The 17398-nt window shown below is 39.8% G+C and overlaps 1 protein-coding gene across 1 annotated transcript; it reads right to left on the bottom strand.

Moving 5' to 3' along the window:
* Positions 1-2082: 2082 nt before the first annotated feature.
* Positions 2083-14361, bottom strand: LOC138513527 (uncharacterized). The gene is made up of 2 exons (XM_069628463.1): positions 14159-14361; positions 2083-4567 (listed from the first exon to the last, which is right to left on the bottom strand). Exon 2 carries the CDS (start codon positions 4513-4515, stop codon positions 2725-2727), a length of 1791 nt encoding a protein of 596 aa, XP_069484564.1. The 5' UTR covers positions 4516-4567; positions 14159-14361; the 3' UTR covers positions 2083-2724.
* Between the last annotated feature and the right edge of the window lie 3037 nt (positions 14362-17398).

Here is a 17398-nt window from a genome sequence, read left to right as displayed (position 1 = left end):
AATGGGAAGGAGTTGTATATGACATCTCATGCCGTAGGAAGGGTCTCAGGTTTGGTATAAGCATTGAGATATCACATCTCTGCTATCAAAAGGGTCTTAGGATTGGAATGGGAAGGAGTTGGATATCCCATCTCATGTTATAGGAAGAGTCTCAGGTTTGGTATTAGAAGCATTGAGATATCCCATCTCATGATATAGGAAGGGTCTCAGGTTGGAATGGGAAGGAGTTGGATATCACATTTCATGTTATAGGAAGGGTCTCAGGATTGGAATGGGAAGGACTTGGATATCATATGCCATGCTATAGGAAGGATCTCAGGTTTGGAAGGGGAAGGAGTTGGATATCACATTTCATGTTAGAGGAAGGATCTCAGGTTTGGTATTAGAGGCCTTGAGATATCACATCTCATGCTATAGGAAGGGTCTCAGGATTGGAATGGGAAGGAGTTGGATATCACATCTCAAGCTATAGGAACGGTCTCAGGTTTGGTATAAGCATTGTGATATCACATCTCATGCTATAGGAAGGGTCTCAGGATTGGAATGGGAAGGAGTTGGATATCAGATCTCATGTTATAGGAAAGATCTCAGGTTTGGTATTAGAAGCATTGAGACATCACATCTCATGTTATAGGAAGGGTCTCAGGATTGGAATGGGAAGAAGTTGGATATCACATCTCATGCTATAGGAAGGGTCTCAGGTTTGGTATAAGCATTGAGATATCACATCTCATGCTATAGGAAGGGTCTCAGGATTGGAATGGGAAGGAGTTGTATATGACATCTCATGCCATATGAAGGGTCTCAGGTTTGGTATAAGCATTGAGATATCACATCACATGCTATAGGAAGGGTCTCAGGATTGGAATGGGAAGGACTTGGATATCACATCTCATGCTATAGGCAGGGTCTGTAGGGTATTTTGTGGAGATTTGGGGCCTGACGGTATTTTATTACCGCTGAGAAATAACTTAGCAATAATCACTCTTTGTATTCAGATTTGGCCATGTGCAACAATAATACAATGGACATGCATTATTTCAGCACCCAGACCTGCATATTTGGTATACGTGGTTGGTGGTATTTTGGTGAGCATAATTCCCTTGTTTTATTTGTGGCCCCAATGTCCAGAATCCCTTATCTTCGCTTAGATTTTTCGTGTGATCACTAGAGAGACCTCAGACCTGCATTCTAGGGAAACCACAATTTCCAGGGATAGTGTTGGTGCGCCACCATGGGCAAACTCACTGACTTATTTACGACAGAGAGCTATATGTGGTAGTCTTGTGGTAATTTCCACTACCTTATATACGGTAGGGAGCTATGTTCAGAGAGTCTCTCTTCCCGTTGGCTCATGTACCTCCAACAAGTTATACTACAGTCACTCACAATTATTCATACTGATTCTGACATACACACATCTGTCTTAAAATGACCATTGCACTGTTTAAAAATCTCCCCACATCATTGGCATTGTAATGGTAAATAGAAAATAAACCACCCGTTTGTTTTCAAATATTTTCTGTATTATAAAATTTGCATTTAGACATAATCTCATTCTTTACAGCAATAAAAGGGAACCATCAAAGCATTTTCAATGACACACTGCAATTATAGTGGCGGAGAACAGAACTTAAATTGCAACATTAGCACTTGATTAAGACACGCACGGGACTTTCATTTTTCTACACTGACTGCATACTTTCGTGCACACACACAGCTCCCCCAGTTAGGTAATTACCTTATCTGTTTAGAGGATTCTCTCTGTGAATGTGGCTCTCTTGGCTTAACTCCAACGAAAAGGGACGCTTGCCTTCTCAAGCCGGGGTCATTGCCTGGAATTCTCAGCTTTTTCAGATAGGACAGCCTCTGCCAGTGGAAATGTAATTCTTTCAGCTTTCCCCAGTCTCGACTGCAGCAGGACACCCCCACAGCCAGGTCTTCTCCCCAGTAGTGCAGAAAGATGTCTGCCTGTCTTTTTCCCTGCTACTGCCCACTAAAACTTTCCTCTCAGCCCTCTTTATGACGTGTTCCAATGAAATCCATCATCTCTCATCCTCCTACTTTTAAACAATAGCTTCGCTTATACATTTGCAATTGTTGCAAATCTGACTTCCTTCCTCCTGCAGTTACTGTGCACAACAACACGGATAATCATGCAGAGAAGAGAGGAAAAATCTGCACACTCATTTAACTGGTTTTCAAAATATGCCTAATTCTGCAGTAGAGAACACATTTTATTAGTGAGTTATAATAAAATAAGGTTTTATTAGTCAGGTTAATGGTTAATATGTTAGCTGTTAATTTTCAAATGTGTCTCTAGCAATATAGGCATTTCAGGTGAAAAATAGTGTGCATATTTTTAAATGAACACGTGTGCTTTTAACTGTAAAAATAGCTTTGCATCTTATATGTTAAAATCGTTTTTTGACTGAATAGTCTGTCTTTCCTTGTTAATCTGTTAACCCATATAGCAATGCACCGCACCCTTGTGGTGGTGCTGCAAAAAAAAAATGCTACTTGTGCAGTAGTGCTGTAATGCTACTTGTGCAGTAGCGCTGTAATGCTACTTGTGCAGTAACATGCCAAATATCCTTACATATACCCTCCTTTTGTTTTTAGAACTTGGCTATAATCCAAGCCAATCTCTAAAAACAACTTGTTTTTAGAACTTGGCTATAATCCAAGCCAATCTCCAAAAACAACTTGTTCTTTCTTTTTCTCTTAAAATGCATGTGTATTGGGATATCTTTCTCTTCCTGACGTAGTCAGTAAAATCAGTAACATTTTCATTTTTACTGATATCACAATCAACCATCCACCCATGATTAGCACCAGGATAGCCAAACCCACTATTGAGCGTTCCCCCCAGGTTCCCCAATTAAATCTTTCCACTTCTATTATGCCCAGATTACTAATTGTAATATTGTTTTTTCGCAAATTCATTTTCATAACATGTCTTTCTTTGTGATTCAATAAATATTCCACATCTGGATCTATTGGAAAAGTATCCCTTTGAAAAAAATCGATATTTTCCACTTGGCTTTCCCAAACATCATTTGTTACATGGAACAATGTTAATCCCCCAATTGACACAATTGCATCCTTTGGAACCTGTAAATAAAAAACATTATATTTTACCTGTTTAACCACGTATGTTCCATGGTTTAAATGTACTACCGTCATGTTCTTTAAACAGGTACTGACCAACCATTTACCTCTGACCATCTTAGCCTGTGCCATTTCTTCACTCCCCATATTACTAATAATCACTTCACATCCCTCTGATATACTTGGGTCAGATTTCAATCCACAAATAGCATCTGTGGCATCAGGAACAAACGGTTTACCTGGACACATATAATTTTGTTCTTTAAATGTTACACATGTTTCCAGGTTTGGTATTAAATAAACTTCAGGTTCCCATGACTGAAATGCCACCACTTCTGGAGTCTTAATCTTAATGAATTTGTCCTCTTGCCAAAATCCCACGTTGTGTACCCACTTCGTTTGATAAATAAGTTCAGGGGCTACAAATGGGATGCATAGCAAAAATCCGATCTCTAGTCTTTCCAAGTCCACATATAACGGCATTGCATTCCCCATTTCGAATGCAATTCTTATCTGTATAAGGTCAATTTCCCTCCTGGTCAATCTTTCTATCATTTGCCGAATGATATCCTGCGAAACAAAATACAAGGGAATATGTCCTTGAATCAATTGTGAAACTGCAGTTTGAACTTCTCTCATATAATTCGTTAATAGTCTATCAACAGGACTCATTATGTTCAATATTTCATTTAAAGTTCTGTCATGCTTAAGTATTATTTTAGTCGCCCGTTGCATCACATCCGCTTGTTCATTTAGAATGATTGCAGTTTCATTTATGAATCTTACTTGTTCATCCAGTCCCCCTCTAATTCCATCTAATGTCTTTTGTATTATTTCTAGGTCAATACTCAGTTGTTGTGCTTTAGTACTCAGTGTTCCTACCGAAATAGAATTGGCTGTTGATATTGTAGTACCTATTATTGCCCCAATTATAGACATTACCATTGATATCGCGAGCATCACCGCACCTCTCTTTCCTCTCTTCTTCTTAATGTCTGCTGAATTCACGAATGTTTTTTCCAATTGCATTAATATATCTCTTATTGACTGCTTAGCGTCCTCTTTTCTTATTTCCAGCCACTCTTTAGTCTGTTCAATCTTAATTCCGGTATTGTTCAAATGTTTTTCAATCAAAATCTCAGGATTCAATGGTATGTAGATATTTTGGAAAATCATCCTTCTATCACTCATGATGAATCCTGGTGCTTCTTCTACCGCGATACCAGATGCTGGTCCAGGTTCAATGACAACCTGTGCTTCTGAATTCTTGAAGATCCCTCCAAATATCACTATCGTTAAACATGTCATCGGTATCATCTTCAATGCTGATCGCTTTGTAGCCTTGGTCTTCACCCCTCTTTGGGGCTTTCCCGGAATCCGTCCTCGAGGTCTCCAGGACTCCATCGTCTCCCGTGGCCTCTGGTCCCGGAACCTCCGATCAAATAATGTTAATCGTCTAAATCAAAATAGAAAATAAACAGATTAAGTACATAGCACAATACTAACTTCATCCTTTTGCCAAAAATAAAACATACTTGGTAAAAATACTTCGTTTTTTTTTTTTTTTTTTTCTGAAATTAAACACAAGTTAAAAGAAAACAAACACATATAAAACAGCATTCAATATTTAATACACTTTCTCTCTGCACACCAACCACGAGCTTCCGTTATATGTGCATTTATTTATTTATTTATTTATTTATTTATTTATATTATATATTTTCACATATATTACAGTGTTTATGTGCCATCCTAACAATCAACTTTTTTTTAACTTCTTTGTCACTGCCTCCTGATCACACCCATTTATTTTCTCAAGGGACTCTATCCGTTTCCACATGCTCAAGCTGCCTGATCTCATGTCTGGGATGGCATGGTTTGATTTGATTTACATGGACAAACTGCTCTATTGCTGTTTCACCTTCATTTTTCAAAATTTTATACACTACAGGAGAGACTTTATCTATAATTCGAAATGGCCCCTGCCAGGCTGCCAGAAATTTAGAATTTTTCTGTTTACTTTTTCCAAAATGAAACTTGTACACCTGATCCCCTACATTGTATTCCTTTACTGATGTCTTTTTGTCATAATATGACTTAGCACTGTCAGCAGCTCTTTCCAGATTTCTCTGCACAAAAGCAAATGCATGTTGCAAATGCCTCCTCAGTTCATCAATATATTCATGAACTGTGGATGCACTCACTAGAGTTTGCTCATGTGTTCTGTATAGTAGGTGTTGTGGTAACACCATTTTCCTACCTGTTAAGACCTCATGGGGGCTAACACCTGTTGCTTTGGCAGGAGTCGACCTGATTGCCATCAAAACCAATGGTAAACGCAAATCCCAGCTGGAACCTGCTTCTGCCACAAATTTCTTTAAAATGTCCACAACAGACCTATTGCTTCTTTCAACTGTACCTGAAGACGCCGCCCGATATGCGATATGTAGTTTCCTTTTTACACCTAGTATTTGCCATACCTTACTCATTAGAGTACTTGTGAAATGACTTCCTCTGTCTGACTCAATTCTTTGTGGCAACCCAAACCTTGAGAACACATGGTTCACCAGCAATGTGGCTGCTGTTTGCGCACTACAATCTGGTGCGGGAATGCACTCAATCCATTTTGACATCAAACATACCACACTCAAAATATAGCGGTGTCCCCTGCTCGACCTTTTTAAAGGACCTACATAGTCTATTTGCAAATCTGACCATGGGAGAGTTAGGCCTCTTTTCATCAATGGTGCTCTATGCATTGGTGAAGCAGGTTTAAATTGGGCGCATACTAGACATCCTCTAGTATATAATTCCACATCTTGGGACATATGTGGCCAGTAAGCATAATCTTTTAGTATTTCTAATGTCTTTTGTGAACCTCTATGGCCTGCAGTTATGGCATCGTGTGCATGGTGTAGCATTAGTCCTCTGAATGAAAGGGGTACTACCCACTGTATTTGCCCTGTTATGGACTCTCTAATCATGAGCCCATCCTGTAATCTAATTCGTGTTTTGTTCTTTAATAACACCCTCAACTCTTCTTTTCCCATACAATCATTTTCTGTTAAAGGATTTTGTTCAGGATCTATCAAATGATTATAATAGATTCCCAAAATTTGATCATTCTTTTGTGCCTCAATCAAATCTTGGTCTGGCGTGTCATGACTCCACTGCACCACCGGTTGATCTACCTCCTTTGGTGCTTTAGAACGTGTGACTGCATCAATTTGTATTTCACCCATTAAATAATCAATAGGTAGCAATTCTCCCATCACAGCCCCAATCTTAGCCAGATGGTCTGCCTTATCATTTCCCTCCTTATCCTCTCCTGGTGTTTTTAAATGCCCACGAATTTTTCTCCAGTATATTGTTAAATTATTTTCTGACACCAATTTGTCTATGGCTTGTATCATTTTTCCATGTTTAAGTGGCTTTTTGTTGTATGTAACCATGCCTCTTGCTTTCCAACCAGGCAAATACTCCACAAAGCTATTCCGTGCATAGTCAGAATCAGTCACCAGGACAATTTCACTGAACTTTTTATCAACTGCAGTAGCAATTGCTTTATAGATGGCTGCCAATTCCGCTACCTGACTGCTCCTATCTCCAATCCTCATCCCTATACTAGGAACGCCTTCACATTTCAACCAGACATTTCCTATTCCTGCCACTAATTGTTTATTACTGTCATTTTCAATGTGAAAAGCACAACCATCCACATATACAGTTGGCAAATCCTTGCATGTTTTTTCATCAAAAGCTTTGTGTGGTGATTGTTCAAACTCCTGCAAACTAGCTTCCACATCCATTTCATTTGTTATTTGTTCAGCTGCACAGTCATGTAAGTCAGCTAACCCTTGAGCAATTGGGCTCTTTTTATTTTGTCCATATCTTACTTCTACGGGAAAACCTTGTAATGCCAGCGTCCATGAAGTGATTCTGGATTGCGCTAGATTGCCTGATCTAATTCTTTTACTCTCTAAAAATTGCAAAGGTTGATGATTTGTTTCAATAATCACCTTTTCTCCCTGAACAATGGGGCGGAAATGTTGTAGCGCCCACACAGTGGTTAATAGGGCCTTTTCGCATTCATTAAATTTCATTTCAACTTGGGAAAATGCCTTACTTGCATATGCAATGGTTTTGTGATTCAAATCGTGTTTTTGTGATAACACTGCTGACATACAATGTTCAGAAAAGCCTATTTCTATAAAGAAATCCCTGTCCTTTATGGGGTATGCTAAACATGGTGCCTTTACAAGACATTCCTTCAATCTAGCCACTGCATCAGACTGCTCTCTTCCCCATTTCCAGGGAGTATTTAGTTTAAGCAGTTTAGTCAATGGTTGAGTGATTTCTGCATAATTCTCAATGAACTTTCTGTTATAGCCTGTCATCCCTAATAAACTTTTTACTCCTTTCACATTTTTAGGATCTTTTAATCTTTGTATGGCCTCTATTTTCTTCCTTTGTGGATTTAGCCCATGTTCAGTCACTTCATGCCCTAGAAAGTTCACTTTTTTCTTGCACCATTGTGCTTTTTGCAAAGATACTTTGGCGCCTGCTTTCTGCAATTGGCCAAGCACATGTCTTATTTCATCAAAATGGCTTTTAAGGTTTTCATTTTTTATCAAGACATCATCCACATAAACTATTGTCCCTCTTTCCGCTGCATCCGGCATGGCCTTTCTCAAAAATATGCCAAATTCACTCCCACTATTGATGTACCCGAACGGAGCTCTAAGCCAGGCATATTGAGTCCTGTCAAATGTAAAGGAAAATAGGTGTTGTATCTCCTCTGCCAATGGCACACACCAATATCCAGATGTGAGATCTAACGTGGTAAATACATTTGAACCATGTATCTGAGCTAGGCCCTGATCAATGAATGGTAGTGGCCATCTAGATACTGGTACTCTTTTATTTAACTCTCTTAAGTCTGCACACAGCCGCCATTGACCATTTGGCTTTAACACACCTAAAATAGGCGTATTGGATGTGCTATGAATGGGCCTAATTATTCCCCGTGATTCCAAATTTTTAATAATCTCTGCCAATGATTCTAAACATGCCAGCGGTAGTCTATACTGGCGTACAAACACTGGATTTCTGCTACAACCTTCTGGTAGTGTGGCCACATGTAAATCAGTTAAACCACAATCATAAGCATCTTTTGCAAATACATCCTTAAACTCCATAAATATTTCCCTCAGATTGCGTCGATCCTCATCGCTGTTACATGCATCCGCTAAGGAGATCTGCTCTTCTACCATTCTGGAAAATTCTGGAAACTCTTCTGGTAAAGGAATCTCAGCGCTTTCCTCTAACTGTGTGGCTGTGTCTTTTTGTAGAGCTGCCACTTTCAAATATTTTGGCAGATCAGCTTCCACTTCAATGGGCTGATTTCCTGTTTCATTTTCATTTAAATTAAATATTATGCAATCCTCTTGATGGCAGCACACTGTCTCATTTGCATCATAAGGATACACAGAATGAATTTTAAATATTCCTTTGGGCTGAGAGTCCAGGTGTTCTGGTAACTCGCCCCTGGCATCTACATATTTTTCAGGAATATTCCCAATCACCATGTTATTTAAATCTGCCGTATAATGTGATTTTTGTATGGCCATTCCTAATGGGGAGTTTTCCTCTAAATGAACGTCCTGACAACCTTTATTATTTACCATGATTTTTACAGATCCCTCACCAATGTCTACCAATGGAATGTATTCATAATCCAGGCCTTGCTGTTTTATGGATTCATTCAGGCATACAAATGCATCAGAGCCTTTCATCTGCTGTCCATTTTTGCATTTCAGTGTTATTGCAAACTGTTTTGTAAATGCAGGAACAATAGTATTTTTCCTCATCTGTAATTCGACTGCATAAGGAACTAGTTGTGCACAATGATAAGCCCTTCTTTTGTCTCCAAATTCAGGCGCCGGCCCACCTAGGCGTGACCATATTTTTTGATTAAGGAAATCTAACACCATACACATTCTGTGCATGATGTCATTGCCCATGTAAAATTCATTTTGTGCTCCACTCACTATCCATACATTATGGTAAATTGCTTTCTGCCCAATGCTAATTTTAAGCATGCATCTGCCTGTAATTCGGTTTTCAAAGTCTGGACTGTCCAACCCAGAAACATATTGGTTTTTAATCCTAAATTTTGGGATTTCTTCCCTCTCCATAATTTTTTGCAACAATTTCTCATTAATGAAACTCCTTTCATGTTCAAGCGCTAAAGTGGCTTTTATTGTTTTAAGATAATCATTTATACCAGCGTGAACCCATGGTTGCTCATCTTCCATGTGTATCTCTGCCAGAGTGGTAATGTGTTTTTCTGAATCTGTTTTAGGAACAATATTCTGTTTGCATGTATTCTCTTTTAAATAGAAACGTAATGTGTGTTCGTCTATGGCAGTCTGCCAATCTTTCCTTGGGTCCAAGTATATTTGTACAGGTAGTTTTTCATTGTCGCTCTGATCTTTGTCTTGACACCTTAATATAACAGTGACACTAGGTATGCAGCTATTCTGGAGATATACCTCCACAGCATCATTTGTTTTGGCAATGGTGTGACATTCTTTTATATTGCTGTTTTGTGATTTTAGTTTCTTAGGCCTCAATGGTTTTTTGGTTAAGGACCACAGCACTCCATTCACCCCATCTATGAGAGGAGACAATCTTTTCAGGCAATCTGTCCCCATCAGAAATGGAATTTCACAAATAGATGTGATCAATACCTCTTGTTTCATTCTGTGCTTTCCTATTTTTATGTCAACCTCAGTTACACCTATGATGGGCACCTCCTCCCCATTAAAGTTATGCACTGGGCCTTGATTTGCCTTCACTGTGATCTGACTCTGTGGAGGCCTCCCTTCATTGATACTCTTTACCAGCTCCTTGGACATAATTGTGGCCTGTGCGCCAGTGTCAATCATAGCAAAGGTGTGGCATTTTTCTTCTACAGTGATGGGTGCATAATATCTGTCCTCAACTTCCTCTAATACACATAAGAAATGTGAATTCTTACTGATTTCAGGGCTCACCTTTCTCAGGTCTTTTTCACTTTTGGCTAAGCACATTGGTAAATGAAAAGACATTTTTCCCTCCTTTTTACCCATTTCTGTGCGAGATATTTTATTCATTTCTCCATGTTCAGAGGTTTTTTGGAGTGTGGCCACCGTTCGCCCATCCATCTGGGTAACATCAGAGACCACATTACAACCTTCCAACTGAACATGTGTCACAACATCATTCAGCAATTAGTCATTTTTTAATTCTGTGCATTTGTGATCATTTAGTGTAATACCAGCCCTTTCAGCCTCTTCAAAAATATGTGGCTCAAAGAATTTTTCAGGTGATTGACTTGTACCCTCCTTGTGAGTATTTCCTTTTTCTGTCTGTGTTTGGTAATTGTTTTGCTTGCCCAGGGAAGGAGCTATGGCATCCCCACTTACTCCCTGTTCACTGGTATTCCCCATGCATGAGTCATTTTTCTTAAATCTGTCCCTTTGTTCTTTTGGAATTCCTAATGTTTCTTTTTCATTTGTGCAAATCTTTACTGTTTTATTTAGCTCTAAGTTAAACCGTACCTCTTTTTTAGAAGTATTTGCACTTTCTGTCACAATTTCATTTACTGGTACTTTCATTTTTAATCCATTAGACATCTCAGAGTCGTTATGCAAAATTATATCAGAGCTATCTGTCATTTTGGCACTGCAGTTATCATGAGTACTTAGTCACTTTTCGGAAGCCCCCCGGTCATTGCTATGGCCATCAGCCCCCTCTTTGGAAGGTTGTTTTTGCGCTGTATAGAGCTTTCCTATTTGCTCAGCTAACATTTTCACTTGGGCCTCAAGGCATTGGAACCTTTCCACCTCTCTAGGATCCTCTTTCTGTGGCCTAGGTCGATATTGGTTGTTTTCCCCCTGATTGGATCTATTCTGATACCTCTCAGGTGATTGATACCGGTTGGGATGGTTTCTGAACTCTTGATTCATTTGTGGAGGGGAGCGGGTTGCACCCATCCTTTGATTATAGTCCCCTGGTGGGGAATCATTGTACTGGCGTGGACTGTAGTTCACGTTTTGCTTCATGTCCTGTTTCTCAGATTGTGGGTACTGGCCCCTATATTGATTTCCATTATCAGTAAATCGATCCACATATCGGGGCCTATCCTGATTACCATATATCATGGTGCTGGGATCAAATCTGCTCTGTGTCCCCAATGACTGGTAGGGACCATCATTTCTTTGATCTTGATTTTGTCTCTGATTATTGTTCATACCTGCCATATCAGACCGGTATCTTACCCGGGGTCTATCTCCTAAATATCTAGGGCTGATGTAGCTCTCTCTATTACTAGGATCATGTGATTGGAATATTGGTACAGTAAATGGCGATCTTTGTTGATTACCCCTTTGTTCAGGTGTCACATTATTTTTACCTTGGCTTTGAGCAGACTCAAGGGACATTTTGGCTGACCTGATTTCCATTACTGTGGCTGAGGGTTCTTTAGATTTAGGCCTAGTATCTTTCATTTTATCACTTTCTCTACCCTGACAATAGAGTACCTCATATAGCTTGGTGCTTTGATGTACAATCCATTCAAGGGACTTGTCACGGTCAAATTCACGGACCAATTGGGATATAATGTCTTTCTGTAGCCCATAGAAGTATGCGGTTTTAAATTCATTGGAATTTGAGTCAAAAGATACATCAAAGCGAGAGAATGCTCTTTTTAAGTCTTGTAAAAATTGGCGAGGTGATGTATTAGGTCCAGCAGTAATAGTGTACGCAACTTTCTTTGCCTCCTGCAATGACTGAAAAGGAGAAAAATGGCGCCTAATTTCTTTTTCAAACTCCAGCCATGTCATATTCTGCTGTTCATTTAATCCCCTTATGATGCTGGCCGTCGGGGCATCTAAAGTTAAATGAAAATATTGTCTGTACTGTTCCTTAGGTATCTGGAGCGCTTTAAAAATGTCATGCACCGCTTCTAAGTGATCCTCAATGCAGCATTCACCTCCCTTTTTAAATGGTTTGATCAGGGCTTTAATGGATTTCATTATTTTTATGGGGCTACTTGTTGCAATGCATGGAATTGCACTATTTTGTGATTCAATCCTGTTTTCAGGTGTATGAGATTGGTGGCTGCCCCCAATGGGAGTATCAAATCCCCCAAGGGCGCTGCAACCAAGTTCAGTCACCGGCCCAGTCACTGGGGCACTAGCTCTTTGGGCAGAGCTAGAATTCACCTCCACTCCATTGAATGTGGTGCCCTGCCGCCTCTCCTGGGACCTGGGAATGCACATTTGCTGTTCTAAGTCCTTACACTTTTTAAGGAGTCTGTTGGCTTCATCATGCAAATAATTATTTTCATCACTCATTTTATTAATTGCCTCCTGCATATCGCACATTTGCATTTGGCATTCATTGAACTCTTTACTTCTCTTGTCTCTTTCTTGGATCATTTTAATCATTTCTTGTTCTACACTCTGGAGATCACCTTCTTTTTCGCAATGTTCTTTTTGTAAAATCTGCATTTCTGAAACAACCTCATCTTTATCCTGCCTAATGTGATCCACTAAGGCTTTTAAGTGTGTCAATTCTTGCTCACTATCTTCAAATTGTTTCTTGTTTTTGGATAACTGAGTATCAAAGTCTCTGCATTTTAATTGCATGTCTTTTTGGCATACATCCAATTCTGCTCTCAACATTTCCTGATTTTTACTTGCCCCATCTAATTCAGTCTTTAACCTGTTAATTAGCTGAGTATCATTCTCTTGCATTCGCAGTGACTTGTTTAAAATAAACCATATTTTGCCGCATAGCCGTATTAAACAGTCTTTCTCTGCACTTTTATCGGCTGCATTCAATAATCTTGTAAGGCAGACCTGAATTATGCTGCCTTCTGCAAAAATATTGTCTAGTTTTTCTTTCTGCACCTCACCCTGAATGCGGTTACTCCATTCTAAGGTACTGTTCGAAGACCAATTCCCATGTGCAAATAACTTTGCCTCTAAATATTGCACTAGATCTGAGAATGTGGTTTCCCTTTGTGACATTCTGAAATTCGTTTTTAGTGGCACACTGCTATTATAAAATGGGTTCCCTTTAATGTGCAAATGGCAGTGTGAGACACGCTTGCCACGCCCAGTAGGTACTCTATGATCACTTTCCCGGCCTGCAACGCACCATAAATATGTAGGGTATTTTGTGGAGATTTGGGGCCTGACGGTATTTTATTACCGCTGAGAAATAACTTAGCAATAATCACTCTTTGTATTCAGATTTGGCCATGTGCAACAATAATACAATGGACATGCATTATTTCAGCACCCAGACCTGCATATTTGGTATACGTGGTTGGTGGTATTTTGGTGAGCATAATTCCCTTGTTTTATTTGTGGCCCCAATGTCCAGAATCCCTTATCTTCGCTTAGATTTTTCGTGTGATCACTAGAGAGACCTCAGACCTGCATTCTAGGGAAACCACAATTTCCAGGGATAGTGTTGGTGCGCCACCATGGGCAAACTCACTGACTTATTTACGACAGAGAGCTATATGTGGTAGTCTTGTGGTAATTTCCACTACCTTATATACGGTAGGGAGCTATGTTCAGAGAGTCTCTCTTCCCGTTGGCTCATGTACCTCCAACAAGTTATACTACAGTCACTCACAATTATTCATACTGATTCTGACATACACACATCTGTCTTAAAATGACCATTGCACTGTTTAAAAATCTCCCCACATCATTGGCATTGTAATGGTAAATAGAAAATAAACCACCCGTTTGTTTTCAAATATTTTCTGTATTATAAAATTTGCATTTAGACATAATCTCATTCTTTACAGCAATAAAAGGGAACCATCAAAGCATTTTCAATGACACACTGCAATTATAGTGGCGGAGAACAGAACTTAAATTGCAACATTAGCACTTGATTAAGACACGCACGGGACTTTCATTTTTCTACACTGACTGCATACTTTCGTGCACACACACAGCTCCCCCAGTTAGGTAATTACCTTATCTGTTTAGAGGATTCTCTCTGTGAATGTGGCTCTCTTGGCTTAACTCCAACGAAAAGGGACGCTTGCCTTCTCAAGCCGGGGTCATTGCCTGGAATTCTCAGCTTTTTCAGATAGGACAGCCTCTGCCAGTGGAAATGTAATTCTTTCAGCTTTCCCCAGTCTCGACTGCAGCAGGACACCCCCACAGCCAGGTCTTCTCCCCAGTAGTGCAGAAAGATGTCTGCCTGTCTTTTTCCCTGCTACTGCCCACTAAAACTTTCCTCTCAGCCCTCTTTATGACGTGTTCCAATGAAATCCATCATCTCTCATCCTCCTACTTTTAAACAATAGCTTCGCTTATACATTTGCAATTGTTGCAAATCTGACTTCCTTCCTCCTGCAGTTACTGTGCACAACAACACGGATAATCATGCAGAGAAGAGAGGAAAAATCTGCACACTCATTTAACTGGTTTTCAAAATATGCCTAATTCTGCAGTAGAGAACACATTTTATTAGTGAGTTATAATAAAATAAGGTTTTATTAGTCAGGTTAATGGTTAATATGTTAGCTGTTAATTTTCAAATGTGTCTCTAGCAATATAGGCATTTCAGGTGAAAAATAGTGTGCATATTTTTAAATGAACACGTGTGCTTTTAACTGTAAAAATAGCTTTGCATCTTATATGTTAAAATCGTTTTTTGACTGAATAGTCTGTCTTTCCTTGTTAATCTGTTAACCCATATAGCAATGCACCGCACCCTTGTGGTGGTGCTGCAAAAAAAAAATGCTACTTGTGCAGTAGTGCTGTAATGCTACTTGTGCAGTAGCGCTGTAATGCTACTTGTGCAGTAACATGCCAAATATCCTTACAGGTCTCAGGTTTGGAAAGGGAATGAGATGGATATCACATTTCATGGTAGAGGTAGGATCTCAGGTTTGGTATTAGAGGCATTGAGATATCACATCTCATGCTATCAGAAGGGTCTCAGGGTTGGAATGGGAAGGAGTTGGATATCACATCTCATGCTATAGGAAGGGTCTCAGGTTTGATATAAGCATTGAGATATCACATCTCATGCTATAGGACGGGTCTCAGGTTTGGAAAGGGAATGAGATGGATATCACATTTCATGGTAGAGGTAGGATCTCAGGTTTGGTATTAGAGGCATTGAGATATCACATCTCATGCTATCAGAAGGGTCTCAGGGTTGGAATGGGAAGTAGTTGGATATCACATCTCATGCTATAGGAAGGGTCTCAGGTTTGATATAAGCATTGAGATATCACATCTCATGCTATAGGACGGGTCTCAGGGTTGGAATGGGAAGGAGTTGGATATCACATCTCATGTTATAGGAAGGATCTCAGGTTTGGTATTAGAAGCATTGAGACATCACATCTCATGCTATAGGAAGGGTCTCAGGGTTGGAATGGGAAGGAGTTGGATATCACATCTCATCCAATAGGAAGGGTCTCAGGTTTGGAATGGGAAGGAATTGGATATCACATCTCATGTTATAGGAAGGATCTCAGGTTTGGTATTAGAAGCATTGAGATATCACATCTCATGCTATAGGAAGGGTCTCAGGATTGGAATGTGAATGATTTGGATATCACATCTTATGCTAAAGGAAGGGTCTCAGGTTTGGTAGAAGCATTGAGATATCACATCTCTGCTATCGGAAGGGTCTCAGGATTGGATTGGGAAGGAGTTGGATATCCCTTCTCATGCTATAGGAAGTGTCTCAGGTTGGAATGGGAAGGAGTTGGATATCACATCTCATGCTATAGGAAGGCTCTCAGGTTTGGAAGGGGAAAGAGTTGGATATCACATTTCATGTTAGAGGTAGGATCTCAGGTTTGGTATTAGAGGCATTGAGATATCACATCTCATGCTATCAGAAGAGTCTCAGGATTGGAATGGGAAGGAGTTGGATATCACATCTCATGCTAAAGGGAGGGTCTCAGGTTTGGAAGGGGAAGGATTTGAATATCACATCTCATGTTATAGGAAGGATCTCAGGTTTGGTATTAGAAGCATTGAGATATCACATCTCATGCTATCGGAAGGATCTCCAGTTTGGTATAGAAGCATTGAGATATCACATCTCATGCTATCAGAAGGTTCTCAGGATTGGAATGGGAAGGAGTTGGATATCACATCTCATGCTAAAGGGAGGGTCTCAGGTTTGGAAGGGGAAGGATTTGGATATCACATCTCATGTTATCGGAAGGATCTCAGGTTTGGTATTAGAAGTATTGAGATATCACATCTCATGCTATAGGAAGGGTCTCAGGATTGGAATGGGAAGGAGTTGGTTATCACATCTCATGCTAAAGGAAGGGTCTCAGGTTTGGTAGAAGCATTGAGATATCACATCTCATGCTATAGGAAGGGTCTCAGGATTGGAATGGGAAGGACTTAGATATCACATATCATGCTATAGGGAGGGTCTCAGTTTTGATATTAGAAGCATTGAGATATCACATCTCATGTTATAGGAAGGGTCTCAGGTTTGGTATAAGCATTGAGATATCACATCTCTGCTATCGGAAGTGTCTCAGGATTGGAATGGGAAGGACTTGGATATCACATCTCATGTTATAGGAAGGGTCTCAGGATTGGAATGGGAAGAAGTTGGATATCACATCTCATGCTATAGGAAGGGTCTCAGGTTTGGAAGGGGAAGGAGTTGGATATCCAATCTCATGTTATAGGACTGGTCTCAGGTTTGGTATTAGAAGCATTGAAATATCACATCGCATGCTGTAGGAAGGTTCTCAGGTTTGGAATGGGGAGGAATTGGATATCTCATCTCATGTCATAGGAAGGATCTCAGGTTTGGTATTAGAAGCATTGAGATATCACATCTCATGCTATAGGAATGGTCTCAGGATTGGAATGGGAAGGAGTTGGATATTACATTCCTGCTATAGGAAGGGTCTCATGTTTGGAATGGGAATGTGTTGGATATCACATATGCTATAGGAAGGGTCTCAGGTTTGGAACGGGAAGGAGTTGGATATCACATCTCATGTTATAGGAAGGGTCTCAGGTTTGGTATAAGCATTGAGATATCACATCTCTGCTATCGGAAGTGTCTCAGGATTGGAATGGGAAGGTGTTGGATATCCCATCTCATGTTATAGGACGGGTCTCAGGTTTGTTATTAGAATCATTGAGATATCATATTGCATGCTGTAGGAAGGGTCTAAGGATTGGAATGGGAAGGAGTTGGATATCCCATCTCA

This window comes from Ambystoma mexicanum, chromosome 12, assembly GCF_040938575.1.
Source record: "Ambystoma mexicanum isolate Mex_15411 chromosome 12, UKY_AmexF1_1, whole genome shotgun sequence".
Taxonomy (NCBI): domain Eukaryota; kingdom Metazoa; phylum Chordata; class Amphibia; order Caudata; family Ambystomatidae; genus Ambystoma; species Ambystoma mexicanum.
This window is presented reverse-complemented; position numbering and strand designations above follow the sequence as displayed.